Raw genomic sequence first — 21994 nt, 5'->3', positions numbered from 1 at the left:
AAGAAGAAAGAGGGGTCAAGCAAAAAACAAAAGGAGGCGAAGTATAGTTTCAATTGCTATGCACCCGTGCTTCTTTACTGGGCTTTTGAGGCCATGCCTTCTCTCGGGAGTAAGTTCGGTGAGAACAATGGGAATCAGATTCCTAGGTGCTTAGCTGGGCTACGAAGACTGATATCACTATTTCGACAGCTCTGTTGGTTCCTATATTCGCCAATCGTCGAGTAAGTTCCATTTTATCTTGTTAAATGTCACAAATTAATTGATTAATGATTTATTTTATTAAAGTTTTTCTGACACATGTTATTCAACCATGCAGTTAGTGGTATTTTTCATGCTGAAGCCACGTCCCGGTGAGGTAGTCTACTACAATAGCCTCCCAGAAGTTGATTCCAGGTTATTCCCTGAGTTGGAATCAACTGTGGGGGAGGCTGGGACTGTAGTGGATGAAGTAGTGGTACTTGAGAAGGAGGCAGAGAAGCTAGAAAAAGTTGCAAAGGAAGCCTCCATTTTTTATGAGGATGTCCCGAGGGTTGAGGAGGGCACTTCACAGGCCTGTGCAGCTTCATCTAGTCAGGTTGCCCAGCCTGATTATGAGCAATTGATGTAGAGGCTCAAGAGGGTTGAGGAGGGCTAGGCAACCTTACTACAGAATCAGAACACGATCATGGCTAAGTTGGCGCAGCTGCTTTCACTGGTCTCAGGTCGATCCACCGACGTAAAATCAGATACAGAGTCTGATATCTTGCCTGCAGACTACGAGCGCGGTGATCAACCCTCCACTCCACAAGCCCAGACATCTGTAGCCGCCAGTGATGCTGATAGTCCCAGTGTGCGAGTACTGCAGCCCGAGGAGGCAGCTGGCCTTGAAGTTGTCAGGAAGAAATGCAGGCCCAAGTGTTTTGATGACTTCACCGACCCAACAAAGAAGATCAAACTAGATAAACAGGGGCTAGTTGCTGAACCACTGAGGAAGTGTGACCCACAGCAGGAGAAGAGCTTCCATAAGTGGATCATCGGGAAGATCGACAATAAGAGAGACCGGAACGTGTATACTGGGACGCACAGTGTGGCATGGTTCTTACAGTTGCACACAGTCCAAACTTGGCTTTGGGATTCGGTATGTAAATTACATTCATGCTTCCAATTCAATCTTAAAATATATTGATGGTACTAACTAATTTTTATGTTTTTTTAGCATATTGATGTCGCTTTGCACATGCTACGCCGCCGATGCCACTTTTACCATGCTGCATTTCGGCAGGATGCTGCGATCATGAACACCACCTTCCCCCAGGTGTGCCTAGGTCGTTGGAATCATTTCAGAGAGACTGACACTAAGTATACATGGGACGACGATGTGCTGAGAATGTTGAAGGGCGATGATAATCAATTCCTTATATCATGGCAAAATGTGAGTGAAGTATATTTTGCCTTGCACGTCGAGAAAACCGCACATTGGATCGCCATTGAAGTCTCCATTCCAACGTGGTGCATCAACATTTATGATTCCAACCATAGCGTGCTCAGTCCCACTCTGATGGAGGAAGCGATCAAGCCTTGGTGCTTATTGTTGCCTTTGTTGTTATGGTGTTCTGGCATGTTTGACGACCATGAGGACCTCCAGGTATATCCTGAGCAGAATGCAAAGCCATTTTCTTATTGTCGTATTCCTCCAGAGGAGTGTCCGCAGACTAAGACAAGGTATTCCCCTATTTAATTAGTGTATTTTGAAATCTGAAAATTAAAGTTATTTTTATCTTCTATTGACACAAAATCGATTATATGCAGTGTGGATTGTGGTATGTTTGCCATCAAACATATCGAGCATCTGGTTGCCAGGCTATCACTCGATACTGTTATCGATGAGAACATCCAGCATTTCAGGACCAAGTGGTGTGTGGACCTGTTCTATCAGAATTTGGCCCCGTGATGCTCATTTTTGTCTTACACATCTTCTATAGTATAGCATATAGTTAGTTTTGTATATTATTTTTTATCAAACAATATTTTTTGAAAAAGTTATTAAATAAAAAAGTACTAAATTCACATAATGTGTCTGCCTCGACATCCAAACCAACAAAGTATTAGAAGAAGTATTCCATATAATAAATGCAGCAAAATCAATTAAATAATTACATAACACAATATTTTAAATCCTAGCCTTACATGACTTCCTATTGTGCCCACTACCACCACATTTGCTACACTTACGTGGCTTGACAATCTTTTCCCCGCGTGAAGCATAGCGATTTGTCTTTCGCCTACCCACTTTCTGTTTTCTGGGCCTTCCTACAGGGGTTCTCTCAACGGGGACGCCAACAACCGTATCTCTAATGTGATCAGGGATTACCCATTCATCCTCATTCCCAACAGGGTAAATAGTATATTAATAAGTGTCCTTCAATGCCTTGATTCTATAGTAAGGGGAACACAATGAGTAAATGTTTATGCTTCTTTTTCTGACTGCAGCAAAAGCATGTACATAGGGTATCCCAATGGTTTGGAACATGCCACAAGAGCATGATTTTGTGGCCAAGTTCACCTCACCATCACCATTACCATCGACCACAAGAAATTCATGATGACCAAGGACTTGGACATCTAAAAAAATTGTTTTATCACCTATTTGCTTCAAATCCTTTTCCATCTCAGGTGATAACACAGTTGTTGCTTTTGCAGCTCTTTCACGTCTATCTGCAAACCAAGACTGAAGAGTGAATCTTATGAATTCAAGAAAAGTGGCGACTGAAAAGCTCCTTGCCTCCTTGGTCTTATTGTTAAAGCTTTATGCGTAGTTACTCGTCATGATATTGTATCGGTTACCAGGAAAATAAGCACTACTCCACCTTTCAAAGCCAATTCCCTCTAGATATTGAGCAATGGGCGGATCAATTACCTTAATCTTGTCAAAGAACTTGTGAAATTCCGTTCTTCGAAATGCGTACGCTGCACACCCCATGATGTCTTGCACATGGTCAATTTTGAATTTTGCCACAACATTCATACATATATGATGGTAACATGCACCGTGATACACATCTGGGAACACAAGCTCCAAAGCATGATTAATGCTTTTATGCCTGTCCGATACAAAAGCAAGGTTCTCAACATCCCCTATGGCTTCCTTCAATTTTCTCATGAAATAAGTCCAAGAGTTATGGTTCTCACTGTCCACCAATGCAAACGCAATTGGAAACAACTGGTTGTTTGCATCCAACGCAACAGCACAGAGCATGTGGCCACCATACTTATTCTTCAAGAATGTGCCATCCACACAAATTACAGGACGACAGTACTGGAAACCACACCTAGAAACACCGAGGGAAAAGAAGCAATACAAGAAACGACCATCTTCTGCTACAAAATCAGTAATTGTACCTGGGTTCTTATGCTCCAACTAACACAGGTATCCAGGTAACTTGGAGTATGATTCCTTAGGTGTCCCTGTGACATACATAAGAGCCTTTTCTCTGCATCTCCACGCCTTCTCATAGCTCATTTCGACCCCAAAATGGTGCTTCATGTCCTTCCTTATGTTGTTTGCCATGTACCGAGTACCATCGGTAGCAAATTTCCTCTTGATTAGGTGCCCAACAACCCACGATGATGCTTGACGGTGGTCCTTATCTCTTATTTCTTGTGAACAAGTGTGTACTTCGTTGTATACAGTAATCTCGAACATTGCAGATCGCATTTTTTTCTTACCCCTCAGTCTCCAACCACAATCAGGATCCTTGCAGGTAATGTACCACACATCAGTCCCAGATTTCTTCACCATAAACTCAAAATTATTCTTCATCACAAATATGGATGCTTTGGTTTTCAATTCAAGCTTGTTCTGAAAGAACTTCCCAAGATGCAATTCTCCTGAAGCTTTGCTGGTTGAGGAATGATGTTGATGTGAGGCCTCTATATCCTCTTTGGTGAACATGGGAGCACTCCATGTTCTACGATCTTCACCTAAGTCCAATGGAGAACTCCATCTAAAACTATCATCGGTTCTACTTGGACCTGGACGACTACTGCTGGTCCCAGGTGTTTGCCGGTCTTCTATTCTGCGCTCCTCATCTACCATAACATCTGAACTCTGTGTTGGAAAATCTGCCCTAACATCTGGCCCACCAAGATCTGTTGCATTAGCAACAGGATCGTCGTTGACATAAGGTTCGTAGCCATAGGGATCGTACTTCGCCGTGTCATGCACATATGACGGATCTCTAACCGGGATATCATCATGGGCTATGACATCTAGATTTGTCTCGGGAACACATGTTCCAACGTCACCTTGAGTTCCTTTGAAACCATGACATGGAGGAGAAACGTTCTCTTCAAACCGAACTTCTTTATTAACGCTGACAGAAGCCGATGCATTTCTTACACCTCCATTCTTAATCAATGTCACACATAGAGGAATGAGCTTCTTGTAGAGTCCAAGAACTTTACTTAGCTAATTATTTAGTAGTATTATAGTATGTATAGTATTATCTTTGTTACTGTGGATTTTTGGTTCAGACCGGGAATTATTTGGACACTCATAGTAGTACTTATAGAATTTCTAAGTTTAACCTATAGTTTAAGAATATTAAGTATAACCTAAGGTTTGATTAAAGTGACTGATATTAAGGATTATGTTTATTATACTATAAGGTTTAGATATCAACCAATAGGATTTTAAGCACATGTTATGAATGGTAATTAAGGATTAAGTATTTTTGAGGATTAAATTAAATAAGGGTAAAGTTTGAATGATATAGGGTCAGTCAGCAGCTTTGAATACGTTGAAGGCTTAGTCAAGGCTGTTTACTCCATTCAAACTTAGCTAAAAATGTGTAATTTCGTGTTTAAATATTCAGCGTGTGCCGATATATCGCAGCTATAGGGGGCGATATATCGCAGCACGTAGATACGGAAAACACGAGACGATGCACGGTCGCCTCGGGCATACTGGCCCAGGCGATATATCGCCTACAGGGGGCGATATATCACCTCCTCCAGCATAAATTCAAACACTTTTGAATTCTTTTCCTTTCAGCCATTCAAACTCCTCCATAAGTCCAGCATCTTTTGAACGAGTCTTCAGCCTCTGCTGAACGATTATTCAAATGATTTTCACCTAAAAAGCCATTATTTTTATTCAAGTAAAATCAAGATACTTTCATTCCCAAACTCTATAAATAAGACCTAGTACCTAGCCATTATTCACCTTTTGCTCTAAGTTTAGAAGCTGCTAGTGTTAAGTGAGTGTGAGAGTGTAAACACCTAGTTTGGGAAAATCATAAGCTTAAACATCATAAGCTTATCAAACACTTTGGGAAGTGAGGTTCTATAGTATTTCGGTTGAGGTGTAGATTGGTCTTTCAAGTCTTTGAGGTAACCAAAACTCTAGTTCATTTCTGTATTATGTTATTTTCTTTCTCATAATCTTCTACTCAGTCTCCTAACCCCATTTTATTTTGGTTAGGAAATCTAAGCTCTTGAGCACATAAGTTTTGGTAAGTATAACTTTCAATGGTTTAGTCTTTCCATCCCTTTCATTTCATCTCTTTTCTTCTTTAGACTCACTCTTTTTAATGGTTATTAGGAGTGTTCCAAAAAGTCCCAACTCAGTCCACATATCCCGGTAACTTTGGTAAGGAAAATATGATAGAATCTATATGTTCATTGCTCATGTTATCTTATGTGTTATGTTATGTTATATGATATGTTATGAATATGTTATGAATGTGTATGTTTGTAGGCTTGGGCTTATGCCCTATTTGACTAACGAGACCCCAAAAAGATTATGGGTATATGCCTACTTAGCTAGTAGGACCCCATTAATCTCATGGGCATAAGCTTGTTTAGTCTATGGGACCCCAAGTAATAATGGCCATTATAATAAGTGTATGTATTAAGTGTTATGATATGTCTTTACGTTTATTATGAAATTTATGTTTATGACTATGTGTTAGATTTTCCTTGCTGGGCATTAGGCTCATTCCTTTTTTTCTTATGTGCAGGAAAATAGTTTAAGAGGCGGTAAGATTCGTGATGCTTAGAGGATGTGTATCGATGGTGAATGGAGTCAAGGGGCCGAGCATTATTCGATTCGAGGATGTAGTCTAATTTTACTTTTTTTTTTTGTTTTAGATGTATTTTCCGCATTTTCTATGTAACTCTTTTCACTTTAAGTTATTTTTGTTTTAAAGACAATGGGTACCCATATCCTACTTAATTTTATGAAAGTAACCTTTGTTTCTACAAGTTTATAATAAATTATGGTATTTTCGCAAATGTATGTTTTAGTAAGAATTTGTATGTATAGTGCGATAATGGTCCAAGAGTCTAGATTAGTGGGTCATTACACTTCTCTACAGATTTCAATGCTAACCCAATGAATGCACGCACATGCCTATCATTTTTTATAACGGTAGGTTTGACGGATTGTGATAGGCATGTGTACGGGACCTCAATTTTCAAGTCATGCACACATTTATCCACTTCAAGCTCATCGTACAGAATGTCAAGTAGTTGCTCATATGTCACACCCTTCTCCACGGGCAGAACTTGATTTTCAGCATCTCTGAAAATCCAATCCCTATTTTCGAGTTCCCAAACATCATTGAATGCAACAAATATGGAAACAGTTGAATCTGCAACAAAAAAACAAAAAAAAAAGGTCAAAAAGTTAAACTACAACATAAAACAGAAAATATCGATTTCTATCGATATATGTCGAGTCCTATCGAGGTCACACATATCGAGTTTTATCGAGTACAGTCGAGGACTATCGAGGCAAACAATCCAATAAAATTCTTATACACCTATCGAGTTTTATCGAGTACAATCGAGGACTATCGAGACAAACAATCCAATTAAACTCTTATACACCTATCGAGTTTTATCGAGTACAATCGAGTTATTAAATCCAATTAAACTCTTATACACCTATCGAGTTTTATTGAGTACAATCGAGGACCATCGATGTATTAACATCCTAACACTATCGAGGCACGTCGAGGTCCATCGAGGACCATCGAGCCAGCATGCATGCAACACATCGAGACCTATCGAGTTTCATCGAAACTCATCGAGGCAGGAAAAAAATCCAGAAAAAAAACGCACGAAGTATCCAAAATTCATTCCGACAGTGAAAAATTGCAATAAAACATGAAGGCATACACAAATCTGTTTGAAATAAGACAAGTAATGTAACCAGACAAGTTTCCTCACTACATATAACAAATATATACTTACCCATACAATTTTTTCCCTAAATCCGAAATCCAAAATGAAGTTTCTTGACTTGAAAGGACTCACAACTTGCCCCTAGATCCGAAATGCAAATTAATGGTGGCTAGCTTTTTTTATGTGTACGAGAGTTTGAGAGATAGAGAGGGAAAATATAAGAGATAAATAGTGAAAACTATGAAAAAAAGAGAGGGAAAATTATGCCAGGGGTATTTTGGGTAGTAACGTCATTAGTAGCACAAAAACGAGAGTTATATAGTGATAATATATTTTTTAAATGTAGTGTCACTTATTACATTAAAATTCAAATTTCCCAATATTAATTTAAAAATTAGAAAGAAAAAGAAAATATATGTCATTGGTATAGTGTCCCACGAGGAGGAATACGTCATTGCATTGGGTTGATTTTTGTGTGCAAAGTACACCATTTTCCTGTTTTCTAGTATCATTGGATTTGCTAGTGAAGAGAAGAAAATAGTAAATGAGTACTTTGCATAAATGAGTACTTTGAAGAAAATAGAAAATAGGAAAGAAATAGAATAAGTCTTAATATAAATGAGTAAAAAACAGAATGAAAAGCATTTTTTTTTTAATTTACTCAAGACATGTAATTTTAATAACCACTTCCATTTACGTTTAAAAATAAAAGTTACAAACTTTTAAATTAAATAAACTATATTAAATTAACAATAAAGTGGGCGTAATAAAATTTGTTATATATGTATAAACTGGAGTAACTTAATATTTTAAAAATGTTGTACTTTTATATATAATTTTTTTTGTGGTAAATATAATAAATATTTTCAAAATGTTATACTTTTATATCTAAATTTAAAAGTAAGCGGTAATTTGAAAACATTGTGTATTTTAATCGTTATTTATTAATCTATAAAATAATTTTATTGTCTTAAGTTAATCATGGTAATTATCTATTAGTTTTCTTTAGGCAAAACAAAAACTATTTTTATTTTTAATTTAAATTATTATTATTTTTTATAATATGTTGTGACAGATTATCTTTGATAAAATTGTTATCTTTTTTTATTATGGGAAATTTGATAAATGATGCATTAAATGGGGTCCTATAACAAAATTATTCTAGCCACTCTATTCATGTCATATTGGTCCTATTGTTTCCCTTAGTTCCCAAAATACCCCTGACATCTGTTTCCCACAGTCTCTCTGTTCTCTCGATCTCTCTCTATTCTCTCTCTCACTTTCTTAGTCCCGAAAGAAAAAAAACCCCAAACCCAATTTAATCCGTCAGAACCCAAGCAAATTGGAGAAGCATTGTCTTCCACGACCACGACCAAGCATCTGTGGCTCGGACATTGTCGGAGTTGACGATCGGAGAAGGCAAAGGAGAACCCCAAAGAAAGTGAAGGTGAGAGATTTCCTTTTTAATTTGCAATATGTGTATGTGCCTGATTTTTTGTTGATTTTTGTTCATAGGATAGATCAGAGCTGATTTTAGCATCTACCTCGATAGGACTCGATGATATTAGACTTATGGTTGATTTTAGCATCTGCCTCGATAGGACTTGATGATATTAGACTTATGGCTGAATTTTGACATCTGTCTCAATAGGACTCGATGATATTTGACATATGACTGATTTGGCATCTGCCTCGATAGGACTCGATATGACTCGATGATATTGCATTTGAAAAAAAAACAAAAAAAAAAAGTTAAAAAATGTAAAAAAAAATGTTAAACAATCTGGTAACTATCGAGTCCTATCGAGACAGGTGCTAAAATCAGTCATATGCCTAATATCATCGAGTCCTATCGAGGTAGATGCTAAAATCAGCTATAAGTCTAATATCATCGAGTTCTATTGAGGTAGATGCTAAAATCAGCCATAAGTCTAATATCATCGAATTTTATTGAGTTCTATCGAGGTAGATGCTAAAATCAACCATAAGTCTAATATCATCGAGTTCTATCGAGTCCTATCGAAGTAGATGCTAAAATCAGCCATAAGTCTAATATCATCGAGTTCTATCGAGTCCTATCGATTCCTATCGAGGCAGATGCTAAAATCAGTTATAAGTCTAATATCATCGAGTTCTATCGAGTCCTATCGAGGTAGATGTTAAAATCAGCTATATGCCTAAAATATCATCGAGTCCCATCGAGGCCTATCGAGGCACAATCAAATCCATAATCTAACGTATATTATCGAGTTCTATCGATTTCTATCAAGGTGCATAAAAATCTCGAGAAAAAAAACCCAGATTTCTTCATTCCCCAGCCCCAATCTATCCTATGAACAAAAATTAACAAAAAAACCCAGGCACATGCACGTATTGCAAATTAAAAAAGGAAATCTCTCACCTTCACTTTCTTTGGGATTGTTTCCTCCTGTTTGCTCGATGTTCTTCTCCTTTGCCTTCTCCGATTGTCAACTCCGACAATATCCGAGCCACAGATGCTTGGTCGTGGTTGTGGAAGACAATACTTCTCCAATTTGCTTGGGTTCTGACAAATTAAATTGGGTTTGAGGGTTTTTTTCCTTTGGGACTAAGAAAGTGAGAGAGAGAATAGAGAGAGACCGAGAGAACAAAGAGATTGTAGGAAATAAATGACAGGGATATTTTGAGAACTAAAAGAAACAATAGGACCAATATAACATGAATAGACTGGCTATAATAATTTTGTTATAATAATTTTGTTATAAGAACCATTTAATGCATCATTTCTCAAATTCCCCTTTATTATTTATTGTGTTTCTGTTCATTGTTGATTTGATTTCGATTTGCTCATAAATATTCTGGTTATTTGCAGTAAAATAAACAAAACACTAGCAAGTTTGCTGAATTTGTGAGATGTGGTGCGACTTTACTCTACCACTTTCTAATCTCATAATAGAGTTTTGAGATGTAGATTAATCTAACCTCATATTTTTTTTTTTGCTTAATTTGTTATAGATGAACTTCTTAATTTTGATTAAGAAGTTTTAGATGTGGGAGCTTTCTTATGCACTGTAATTTGTTATTTTTAGCTTCATTTTCACACTTCAAGTAACTCTTTCATTCTTTTTTTATCTTATCTCAATAAAATTTTTAGACATTTGTTCTATCTATCTAGCAAATTATTATGTTTTTTTTAATGAAACGACTAACTGGGAAAGACTAATAACCTTCACTTGTGTGTTTAGAATTGACAAACTGAGAAAATGGAGAAGAGCTTCACTCTAGTTCAGACGGTCCTCACTGCCGGAGTTTTCTCTGCCGTTTCCCTCTGGTACTTATCTTCTCTCTAGCTTTTTTTCACCACTTAGGTATTAGGGTCACAGTATAACCTCGAGCTTTCTCAGGTATGGATTCATGTTCGGAAGAGAATCTGCTCGAAAAGAGCTCGGCGATGTGATTGAAAATCTTCGCCGTGGAGACCAAGACCAAAATCCTCCTCCGCCACATTCTTGATTCCAACGTAAGAACAAACTCTCTCGCTTGATCGCTTCCCTTTTATTGATTCAGAATTGTACTAGCTTTCGCTGTTCACTAAATGTTTTGACCCAATTGAGTTCTAGTTTCTGAAATTTGTATTTTAGGGATTTTGAATTAGTTCAAAGTGTGAGGGAGAGAGAGGTTATGGAGCTTAGTTATTTTTGACTATATGTTTCATTTTGGGTCTTGAGTTTTTAAAAATTCTGAAAGCTACTAGTTGCATCTGAAAAATAACCCTTCTGGGTTATGCCCACAGACCAAATTTAACAGCTACATTATGGATAATCTAGTTGCTTCTCTAAGTTCTTAGTGTATTGGCTTTTGAAGTTTTTTTTTGCCACTTAATGGGAATGATACATATGTTTGTATCTGTCAACAACTCTTTCATGAGTAATTTTCTACTCATTTATAGTTATGGAACATAGATTTCCATGTACTCACATGCTCAAACATGTCTTATTTGGTCATTTTTTTGGGTTGATTCCATAATTTTATCTGTATGAATATTTCAGTTGCTCCCTGTTGACTATGATTCAGCCACTTAAGAGGACTGACTTATGTGGCATCTTACCTGTCATCTTTAGTTAAGTTAGTTGGAGTCTTATGCCTATATATATATTGCCTTTGTAAAGGGGCTTGGGTACTGAGAGAGTTTTAGACACTTAAACACTTTGTGAGAGAGTTTTGTAACAGAGAGATTTAGAAGAGTAAATTGAGACAAGTCTCATTGGTGTAAAGATCTCTGTATTGTAATACTCTATTGATCAATAAAGTAAGCCATTATTGTGGCTGTTCGGACCCTTGGATGTAGGCTCTTAATTGAGCTGAACCAAGTAAATTCTTGTGCATTTTGTTCTACTGTTTTATCTAGTTCTATTGTTTGTTGTTTCTCAACACTCCTACAGTTAAAATTTTCTTGCCACCAAAGAGGGAATGCTGTACATTTTCGTACCTGAATACTGCTCCATGCTTAATTTTCTTTTAGCTCCTCAGTTTTTGTTATAGAACACAGCTAGTCATGTATTCCCATTTTGCAATGAAAATGGATCTTGATGGGTTCTTTTTGTTTTTGTACTATATCATGTTATGGGCTGTTTATGTACCTGATATATTGTTTAAATCTACACAATTGTTGCTGAAGATTATTCTTGTTAGTTCTCCTCCTAAATCTTCATGTTTGCCTCAAATATGGATTTTCCTCCACTAAAGATTATGGCATACTCAGGCGCTTGGATTTGAGGCTGCGGGCATCATATGGGATTCAACTTCAAACATCTTTCATTCATGAATTATGAGATTCAATCAAGTGGAAAGTAGCTTCAGATTTTTGTTGAGAACAGCCCCTGTCTTCTAACAGCGTGCTTGCTGGTGGATGTGCTTCTGTACTTTTTATGTTCTTGCAGTGCTTACCCCAATTTGAGATAAACATCTTTTATCAAGAGATTTGTTTGTATGACATAATTTGAGCAAGAAATGTTACAAACACGATATGTGCATCCTCAATATATCTATAAAATTTAGGGTAAATTGCGGCTAAACTCCTCATTCTTTTGGGTTTGTTACAGTTAAATACCCATTCTATTTTTTTAATGGCTAAACTACCCAAATATAGTGGAACAATATTCCGTCAATACCCAGTTGTTAAGCCCGTTAACTTGACTATGGGGTTATCTAAAATGCATACACGTGGGTAGGATGTCAAAACTTATTCTAATATTTTTTTAAAATAAAGTTAATTAAACAGAAAAAGAAATAAAATAGATAATAGAGAGAGAAGTGGAGAAGTCGACAAATGCTAAAACTTTACCCAGATTTAGACTTCTCCCAAAATTAAATACACATTTTGACTTCTCAATAGAACTGCAAGTTTTTGAATCAACTAATATAGATCCAATTGCAAGTCGTGAGGCTTCTGAGTATGGTAAGTATACTATTCCTTATTCTTCTTATTTTGCTTGTTTGGAAGTATGTGTTTTTTTTTACTGAAAGAAATGTGTTTCTTGATAAAGATGAGAGTGAGTTGATTGGGTTTGATGCTTACTGGGTCAGTTTTAGGTGGAAGCAATGAAGGTAGAATGGGTTTTGGAGTTGCTGGTACTTCACAAGATCATCACGATGATGGTGGTGGCCAGAGCCGAAGGATTGATTGTGAAAATGGTCTCATTTTGGGGGCCCAGAGAAATGATTTTGGGTCTGTTGTTGGCTTTAACTTGATCCCTCCATCTGGTACGGCTGTGTGTTTGCTTGTTTGTTCATTTCATTTGTGGTTACATATCTTGAACTTTGTATAATACATTCTAAATTCAAGAAAGGAAAAGACTTTATGTTTATTGGAAGCATTTGACAGAATATAAATAATTTTACCAAAGATAATATTTATTCAATCAACTTGTACTTACCAATACTTTGATTTGTTGAACTAGTTTTACTTTTCTCACTATGTATATCATTTATTGTTGCAAGCAGACCCAGATTGTTAAATTGCAAATCTAGATACTAGAGAGAGTATATCTATATCTTTTGTACAAAGTAGATAATAAAATACAATACATAAAGACAAGAATGAGTTTATCAAGAGTTGGTCATTATTGCTTCTTGCTATAACCTTGTTTTGGTCACATCTTCTTATTAAATGTTGTCTTTTCTTGTATATATTATATTATTTAGGACTTGTGTGGTAGGTAATAAAGTTATGATATTTGGTATGATTTATTGGTGGAATGTGGTTCACGTGATTGGGAATTCTTTTTTGGTCAGTGGGTACACATGGAGGTTATGAGTAATTTTTGTTAAAGGTTTTGCTTTATTTTAAGAACTTTTGTTTTGACTTTTTCTGTAGTGGTCAATGAAGTCCATGACCCTTCTGCTCGAGTCGAAGTTGAAGAAGAGTCCCATGCTTTTCAAGAGATTTTACTCTTGGCTAATATAGAAGATGGGTTCATTTTTGAAGAAGATGAGTATGCACCATATGTACAAGAAGAGAGACAAATGGATATGCCACAAGATCCAAGTAGATGGTGGGCATATGTCACTTCGTTATGCATCCAAGGGGTTGACGAGAATGAAGATGCTTACATATCTGATAGTGATGTCAATAGTTTATGTAGTGATGAGGATGAGTGTGACCGAAAGAGGAGCAAGAAAGAGTACAATCCAAGGACTGTAGAATTCATCACATTCAAATTCTGTTTGGGGATGGAATTTGCCACTGTTGAGCAACTCAGACATGCTCTAAAAGAGTACTTTATTAGCAATGATAGGGAGTTTGTGTATGTCATGAATGATCAGTTAAGAGTTCGAGCAAAGTATAGAGGCAAAGGTTGTCCATGGGTGTTATATGCAAGACAACAAAAAGGTGTGGACAACAAGAGTTTTAGAGTTAACACTCTAGTTGATCGACATGAATGTGGCATTGTTTTCAACAACAGGCTTGTGGATTCCACATGGTTAGGGAATCATTTTTTTAGAGCAATTTCGTATGAATTCCAGCATGAGTTTCAAATGTTTTAAAGAGATGACTTCGAAGGGTAAATATGCAAATACAACCAGTGATGCATTCTACAGAGCAAAGAAAGTTGCTACAGAAATTCTTGAAGGGTCTGTGAAGGAGCAATATGCAATTCTAGAAGATTACTGTAACCAGATTCGAGCAACTAACCCTGGTTCTACTGCTATACTGAAAACTAGGATAGAAGGGGACAAGCGATACTTTGAAAGAGTTTATATTTGTCTACAGGCATGCAAAGAAGGATTCAACAGAGGATGTAGGCCATTGATTGGTGTAGATGGTTGCTTTCTTAAAGGCTATTGCAAGGGCATGTTGTTAGCAGCAATTGGAATTGATGCAGTCAATGCAATGTTCCCAATTGCTTATGCTGTAGTGGAGAAGGAGAACAAATCAAGTTGGACTTGGTTCCTTGAATTAGTGAAAGAGGATTTACAGATCCAGAATCCACAAAGCTTTTGTATGCTAAGTGACAGGCAAAAAGGCCTTGAAAAAGCTTTGGAGAAGTTATTTGAAGGTGCTGAAATTAGATTTTGTGTTAGGCATTTACATGCCAACTTCAAGAAAGATTACCCTGGTTTGCTACTTAAGCAAATGTTGTGGGCAGCAGCAAGGGCCACCACCAAAGAAGAATGGCGAAGGAGAATGTATGACTTCAAACAAATCAGCGAGCCTGCATACACTTGGTTGTCCAATAAGGCACCTACAGAGTGGACTAAGTCCCACTTCAAGGAGCATGTGAAGTGTGATATGCTTTGCAATAATCTCTGTGAGAGCTTCAATGCAGCAATAATAGGCGCTAGGGACAAGACTATTATAATCTTGTTGGAGAAAATAAGGTATTGGCTCATGCGCAGATTTTGTACCAAGAGGGAAAGTGTTAAAAAGTGGGTGCATCCGGTTGGCAAGAGGATCTTGGACATTATTGAGAAGAACAAAAAAGTGGCAAGGCATTGTCTCCCAACCATGTCCACCTTAACTACATTTGAGGTAAATTTCATGAACATTGAAGTCTTTGTTGTAGATTTGTACAAGCGAACTTGCGCATGTAGGAGTTTCCAATTGAATGGCATACCTTGTGGTCATGCACTAGCATGTATTTGGTTTAGCAACCTAGATGTCATGAATTTCATAGATGATTTCTACAAGAAGGTTGCATTTGAAGCAACCTATTCAGGAGCAATTCAACCAATGTCAAGTCCTGATAAATGGTCTATGACTACTCAGAATCCTATATTACCACCCCCAGAAACTTCAATGCCAGGAAGACCCAAAAAATCTAGGAGAAGAGAGGTGGATGAACCACCCCCCGGTGCCACTAAAGCAAGGAGATTTGGAAAGGCGAACACATGTAGCAATTGCAAGCAGCCTGGGCATACAATGCCAACTTGTAAAAATGCAAAAGTTGCTACTGAGGTAACATTTTTTTTAATTGAGTTTCTGTTGAGAAGTTGATTTAATTTGTTGCATTGTTATGATTGCTGAATTTTCTATAATTTTAGCACTTGACATACAAGAAACCGGGGCGTCCGAAGAAGAAGAATCCCAAGCCAGAGTCAGTTAAAAGAAGGGAAAGGGAAAATAGGCAGAAAGCAAGAGCTAATGGCCAGTATTTATAGGCCAAAATTATGTCTTTTGAAGAATGGCAAGAAACATCTATTTTGTATAGGCCAAAATATCTATATCTTTTGTACAGGGCAAAAAAATCTATCTTTTGCCATAACATAAATCTATCTCTTTTGTAGAGGCTAGATAAATCTTTTGTATAGGCCAGATAAATCTATCTCTTTTGTATAGGCCATAACATACATCTCTTTTGTATAGGCCATAACATATTTTGTCTTTTATGTTGAATGATGAATCTACAAATCTACAATTTTAAGTTTATATTGAAGTCATTTTTAAATTCAAGTTCGCTATAATGCATAAGAAGTCCACCAATCGATTGAACCATTCACTAGTATAGATTTTAGGAATTGATTCTTATGACTGCTTCCAACATCTAATTGAGAGAGTCATTCAATGTTTTTGGTGGGGAGGATGGGTGATGCTTTGTGTCTGGTGGTGTCCATATATATATATATTTATATATAAAGTATTGGACTCTATTTGACCCACACACCTTAATCATTCATTAACAAACAAACAAAAAACATACTTAACATGACATTATAAGTATTATTGTTGAAGCAAAATATTGACCATTCAATTAAATATTGAAACAGGCTCTGCTTAAGTTGATTTGTAAAACATAGAGAATTTTTAAATTCATTAACCATTTCTACAAGTTTACAAAAACAAGATTAAACACCATAATTGTCACCAAGATTACAAAAACAAAAACAAAAAAAGACAAGAAGTCTACAAGTTTTCAACCAATTCTCTCAAGTCTACAAAAAAATTCCTTCCTAACAATTTGATTTTCAGCCAAATAAACACTGCAACAACATCAATAATAAATTCATAGTTTTCCTATTTCTCATTATCCAATAATGAGTAACTTCATCTTCAGTTTCCAAATGCAATCCTCTTTCCATGTGCAAATTCTTGTCCTGGTGTATGTGGTCAATATTCACTTGGTCATACATATATTCAAGATCACTTTCACGCTCACCAATATTCACTGGGTCTGCTTGCAACAATAAATGATATACATAGTGAGAAAAGTAAAACTAGTTCAACAAATCAAAGTATTGGTAAGTACAAGTTGATTGAATAAATATTATCTTTGGTAAAACTATTTATATTATGTCAAAAGCCTAGTCTATTCCACATTTTTTTACAATATTTTATTACATAACAAGCAAAGCGCCATTGATTAGACAAAGTACACTATATATATATATTAAATGCTTCCAATAAACAGAAAGTCTTTTCCTTTCTTGAATTTAGAATGTATTATACAAAGTTCAAGATATGTAACCACAAATAAAATGAACAAACAAGCAAACACACAGCCGTACCAGATGGAGGGATCAAGTTAAAGCCAACAACAGACCCATAATCATTTCTCTGGGCCCCCAAAATGAGACCATTTTCACAATCAATCCTTCGGCTCTGGCCACCACCATCATCATGATGATCTTGTGAAGTACCAGCAGCTCCAAAACCCATTCTACCTTCATTGCTTCCACCTAAAACTGACCTAGTAAGCATCAAACCCAATCAACTCACTCTCATCTTTATCAAGAAACACATTTCTTTCAGTAAAAAAAAACACATACTTCCAAACAAGCAAAATAAGAAGAATAAGGAATAGTATACTTACCATACTCAGAAGCCTCACCACTTGTAATTGGATCTATATTAGTTGATTCAAAAACTTGCTTGAGAAGTCAAAATGTGGATTTAATTTTGGGAGAAGTCTAAATCTGGGTAAAGTTTTAGCATTTGTCGACTTCTCCACTTCTCTCTCTATTATCTATTTTATTTCTTTTTCTGTTTAATTAACTTTATTTAAAAAAAATATTAGAATAAGTTTTGACATCCTACCCACGTGTATGCATATTAGATAACCCCATAGTCAAGTTAACGGGTTTAACAGCTGGGTATTGACGGAATATTGTTCCATTATATTTGGGTAGTTTAGCCATTAAAAAAATAGAATGGGTATTTAATTATAACAAACCCAAAAAATTAGGTAGTTTAGCCGCAATTTACCCTAAAATTTACACATAAGTAGACTTTTCTTGAAGCTTTATTTGGTTCCGCTTTTATGAATTGATCTTGGTCTTTGTTTGCTCATCGATTATGTACCACTTTCTGCTAATATGCTCAACATAGATGATTTGATGTATAATTCTTTTGTTCCCTTTCTAGAAAATCATCTATTAGATGAGCATGTTCATATGGGAGGGAATTTTTCTATTTTAATACTAACCTTTTGACATGAGAAACATTCCATCTTTTATTCTGGTCACTAATTGCTCAAACATGCAACATGAATATGATAATATATGTTTTACTGATTTTCAAAGGATGTCATTATAAATCATCACGAGAGAGACAAGATATGTGTTGAGCTGAGGGGAATATGCAAAATGTGATGTTATGTTGGGCTTAATTACGAGGAATGGCCTTAAAATAGAGAATAAAATAAGAACTTATAATGGTTAAAACAAGCTCCTATTTTTGTCTGAACTTGACATAGCGCATGGACTTGTATAGTTGTATGTCAGAGTGTTCTATCAAATGAAAAAATAAATATATATTGACAAGATAAAATGTTATTTATTACAACAGCATTGCTTCTAGGAATCCCAAGAAATTTCCTGAGCTACTGGTTTGAAATTTCGAATGAACACAAGCTGTCCATTATTGTAAAAATAAATGTAGATACAATTTCGAATTTCTGCTCTGTATCTCATACCCAACTATTTCTGCCCTGTACCTCATGCTTTTTGCTTCTCTATTATATATAATACACTAACCGATGCACTCTATTATACATGAATATGAGCCAACACATGTACATAATCTACACAAGAGCAGCCTCTTTTGCTTTGTTGACACTGTTGGCTTTGACATACCCGACATAAAGCTCACTTCCAGTAAAGTCAAACTCCTCACAAATTCTTTTGTTCCGACCACCTTCAGACATGTTCCTTACAAAGTTCACCAAGTTCCTCCAGTTCTCTGGTTCAAATAATCTCTTGTTCATTCTAAGATATGTAAATGCGCATAAGGCATTACCTGAATCTGACCTGCTTGTGTCCACAACTTGTCCAAATGCACTGGGATCATACCTTTCCAATGCATTCTCACCTGCAAGTTCAACTCTTGCTAATTTAGTAGCCCTTTTTACTTGTCGTACTAAGCCTTCTGGTGAGCAATTTGCATGTCCAGGTTGTTCTCCATCTTTCATTTCCATGCAGGTGAAGTTAAACACAGCATCGTGTCTACCAAACATCTGTGCTATTGGAAGGTAACCATCCTGATGTCTGGTGTTGTAGTATCCTGCAGTCAATTCAGCTGCGTGAGATCTTGTATTGTAATGCCAGTGGATCCCTGCTATTTTCCCAGATAGTTTTGCTCCAGTTCCTCGGAATACTCCTTGCGCGGCGGCCAGGATATCATCACCATGAACCAACAGTTTTTTGGAGTACCATTCAAGAAAGAACTGGCCGTAACCGGTGTTCCAAGTTCCATCTCTCCTGAAAAACTCAGATTCTTCAGGGAACTGGCTGTACTTGGCAGAATCATGTGGTCCACTTTTTCCCCAGTCCATCTTCCCAATAGCCGATGCTGATGCTTGCAAGGAAGCTCTCATATACTGAATGACATGAAAAGCGTGTTTAGAATTGAGAATAAATGCATCACATACTATGAGGTTATGACATTATGATTAAAGGAAATAACTATTAGTTTAATGAAAAATACCTTGTCATAGCATTGGAATTCTCCTATTCCAGGAAACCTCCAAGTACCATTGCTTTCTGGATAAGATGGATATCTGAGCTCCCCACAAGGACCCATTCCTACTTGAACTTCCTGTAAATAAATAAAATTCCAAGATTAGCTTTATGAAGCTTGAGAGAAACAATTTCTTTGTTTGTTGTGGGGTTTAAAAATGAATTGACCAATATTACTCCTATGACTTGTCCTGGGTGTGACCCAAATCATAACAAAATTTGGTAATTGAGTGTGAAAGAACAAGTTAATTAGTAATTTATTTGGAAAGCTTTTCCTCATATCCTATATTTTCTTTTGTTTTGTCTCCTAGCAATGTTTGATTGTGATCCTCAAAGTGTTTACACTTTACTCCACCAAAAGAAATCTAATGCTTGATAATGCTTTTTTTTTTTTGGGTTACTATTTTGTTGAAAATATCTCTATAAATGGAGTCAAACAGTTGTTGGCATGGCTTGAGAAGGTTCTTACCACAATAACTTCGCCCAAATAATCACTGAATCTGTCACGGAAACTCCTCATGAAATCTGAGTAGACCTGGATTGGGGTTCTTCCTCTGAGAATAGGCATTGCATCACAGCCTAAGGATATGTACTCTGGGTTTCTCCTTCCTGACCTGTCTGTGTAAACAATATCCGGGTTCTTGCTGATCTCTTCAAGCACCCATGGAGGTAGAGGAATACTGAAAATTACAACACCAAAATGGTTCAACACAAAATCCATATCTAGGACTACATGCTTAATCAAATCAACTATATATTCTATTAACACTAGACTAACTCTTTCTGGTTCATTCACACAAAAAGTATCCATTTGACTCTTTTGCTTGTTTAATCTAATTGGCTGTTGTCTAATCAATATTGATCAAAATTTTTTGAAGACCCTTTAAAATGAATGGACTGAAAATGTCATATTGACAACTACTCATTTTAAATACAAGGTTTACAAAATAGGTAAAGTTTGAGGACCCAAGAGTGATTGGGGTAAATGATTATTACCTGCATGAGTCTCCAACATTTCCTCCGCACTGATGGAACGACATAACAACTTGAAGCTTCAAGCCATGCTTTTGAGCCATCTGAACAATCTCAGCATAGCCTTCCCAGTTGTACTGAAGAGGTCCATCTTTCTCCACCAAGCCCCACCAAGCATCAACCATGATTCCTTCAACTCCTGCACTCTTCATGGCCTTGAGACTAGCATTCATGGCTCTTGCCTTGTTCATGTGCCCACCATGACCCACTGTATCCAATGGAAGCATAACAAAAACAGGCACTCTTGTGTCGTTTTGGGTAGCATGAGGAGCAGAAAATGCATGGAGCTTCTCTACTCTTTTCTCACTTGTGAAGACAGTTTCATGAGAGATTTGATGAGCCGCTTGGATTGAATTCTTTGCTCTAACACGACACATCGGCTTGATTTGAGCAAAGCAAACCGAGCCTGAAAACAACTCTTCCGGTGTTCTCAAGCCTATGGTCTCCTTAAGATTAAGAAAAGAAGTTGATGAACGTAGTGTTAAAGCCATACTTTTTTTTTTCAAGTTTGGAGAGAAGAAAAGAGAAGTGGGATTGGATTGTAAGGTGTTTGTGTGGTTTTATTTATAGAAAAAAAATAGTTGTGTGGGCTCTAGTTTAAAAAAAACGAGAAAAAGTGCAAACAATCAAAACTGGTCAGCTCACATTTTCATTTTCAATGTGTCACTGTCTCCACGCGTTTTGGCCTTTTTACCCTTCTTTCTTCTTATTTTAAACTTCAAATTTAAATGCATGGTTTATTTAATTCTATTCAATATGTTTGTTTTATACGTTATTGTATTATGTTTATTTACGAATAAGTTTTAATACACTGTTAATATACAGCATGTCCATATTCTTTCTTTCAAATTTATTATTATTATTTTTATAAAAATACAGTTTGCTCTAAAAGAAACTAACATCTCATAGTCATAGTTAAATCTGAATCATAAGGAACATTCAACATAGATAAAAGTTGTTACTATATTGTTACAACGATGAGCAGCAGAGTCTAATAAAAGTAATATTAATGAGGAGAATTTTCGAAAACTTATTATTCACCTCTATTCTTTTGAAGGAAAAATAAACAGCTAAATTTTATTGATCTTTTTAGATCTTCTTAATTTATTTATTTATTATTTTTTTTGGCATGGAAGCTTTATTAAAAAAATTTGAAATATATTTTTCAATTTCTTAAGTCGGTATTCCTGTCCTTGTCATAAAAATATATATTATATATATTTAAATGTTTATTGGTTTGGTATATAAAATAATATCTTTGATTTAAAAGTTTATATACTTTTGATTGGTATATGTAAGAAATATCTTTGCGATATGTACACGTTTTGATGTATGTTCTTATACGTTCTGATATTTTGGATTG

The 21994-nt window shown here is 36.1% G+C and overlaps 5 protein-coding genes across 13 annotated transcripts; 3 read left to right on the top strand and 2 right to left on the bottom strand.

The window, feature by feature from the left end:
- The first annotated feature begins 158 nt into the window (after window positions 1–158).
- Window positions 159–8698, top strand: LOC133779841 (uncharacterized). Its single transcript, XM_062219744.1, has 3 exons — window positions 159–1117; window positions 1196–1701; window positions 8683–8698. Exons 1-3 carry the CDS (start codon window positions 665–667, stop codon window positions 8696–8698), a joined length of 975 nt encoding a protein of 324 aa, XP_062075728.1. The 5' UTR covers window positions 159–664.
- A 1609-nt stretch (window positions 8699–10307) lies between these two features.
- On the top strand, window positions 10308–12221 carry LOC133778030 (uncharacterized). Of its 4 annotated transcripts, none has more exons than XM_062217837.1 (3): window positions 10308–10477; window positions 10551–10666; window positions 11825–12221. In XM_062217837.1, the coding sequence occupies exons 1-2, from the start codon at window positions 10410–10412 to the stop codon at window positions 10657–10659; spliced, it is 177 nt and encodes a 58-aa protein (XP_062073821.1). In that variant the 5' UTR covers window positions 10308–10409; the 3' UTR covers window positions 10660–10666; window positions 11825–12221. The 4 variants fall into 4 exon arrangements, with proteins under 4 accessions (XP_062073821.1, XP_062073820.1, XP_062073822.1 ...); XM_062217836.1 differs by having other exon boundaries at window positions 10309–10477; window positions 11893–12221; XM_062217838.1 differs by having other exon boundaries at window positions 10309–10477; window positions 11196–11841.
- A 152-nt stretch (window positions 12222–12373) lies between these two features.
- LOC133778028 (uncharacterized) lies at window positions 12374–16075 on the top strand. Of its 3 annotated transcripts, none has more exons than XM_062217833.1 (4): window positions 12374–12604; window positions 12739–12909; window positions 13523–15604; window positions 15691–16075. In XM_062217833.1, exons 3-4 carry the CDS (start codon window positions 14162–14164, stop codon window positions 15805–15807), a joined length of 1560 nt encoding a protein of 519 aa, XP_062073817.1. In that variant the 5' UTR covers window positions 12374–12604; window positions 12739–12909; window positions 13523–14161; the 3' UTR covers window positions 15808–16075. The 3 variants fall into 3 exon arrangements, with proteins under 3 accessions (XP_062073817.1, XP_062073816.1, XP_062073818.1); XM_062217832.1 differs by having other exon boundaries at window positions 12733–12909; XM_062217834.1 differs by having other exon boundaries at window positions 12374–12909; window positions 13523–15178; window positions 15416–15604.
- A 173-nt stretch (window positions 16076–16248) lies between these two features.
- On the bottom strand, window positions 16249–18287 carry LOC133778027 (uncharacterized). Of its 4 annotated transcripts, none has more exons than XM_062217830.1 (3): window positions 17457–18287; window positions 17152–17328; window positions 16249–16817 (listed from the first exon to the last, which is right to left on the bottom strand). In XM_062217830.1, the coding sequence occupies exons 2-3, from the start codon at window positions 17300–17302 to the stop codon at window positions 16612–16614; spliced, it is 357 nt and encodes a 118-aa protein (XP_062073814.1). In that variant the 5' UTR covers window positions 17303–17328; window positions 17457–18287; the 3' UTR covers window positions 16249–16611. The 4 variants fall into 4 exon arrangements, with proteins under 4 accessions (XP_062073814.1, XP_062073815.1, XP_062073812.1 ...); XM_062217831.1 differs by having other exon boundaries at window positions 17152–17322; XM_062217829.1 differs by having other exon boundaries at window positions 16250–16817; window positions 17152–17333.
- A 93-nt stretch (window positions 18288–18380) lies between these two features.
- LOC133778026 (beta-amylase 3, chloroplastic-like) lies at window positions 18381–21165 on the bottom strand. Its single transcript, XM_062217827.1, has 4 exons — window positions 20596–21165; window positions 20069–20279; window positions 19568–19678; window positions 18381–19460 (listed from the first exon to the last, which is right to left on the bottom strand). The coding sequence occupies exons 1-4, from the start codon at window positions 21120–21122 to the stop codon at window positions 18666–18668; spliced, it is 1644 nt and encodes a 547-aa protein (XP_062073811.1). The 5' UTR covers window positions 21123–21165; the 3' UTR covers window positions 18381–18665.
- Window positions 21166–21994: the final 829 nt, after the last annotated feature.

This window comes from Humulus lupulus, chromosome 5, assembly GCF_963169125.1.
Source record: "Humulus lupulus chromosome 5, drHumLupu1.1, whole genome shotgun sequence".
Lineage (NCBI taxonomy): Eukaryota > Viridiplantae > Streptophyta > Magnoliopsida > Rosales > Cannabaceae > Humulus > Humulus lupulus.
The sequence above is the reverse complement of the archived record's forward strand: the minus strand, read 5'-3'. Positions and strand labels throughout refer to the sequence as shown.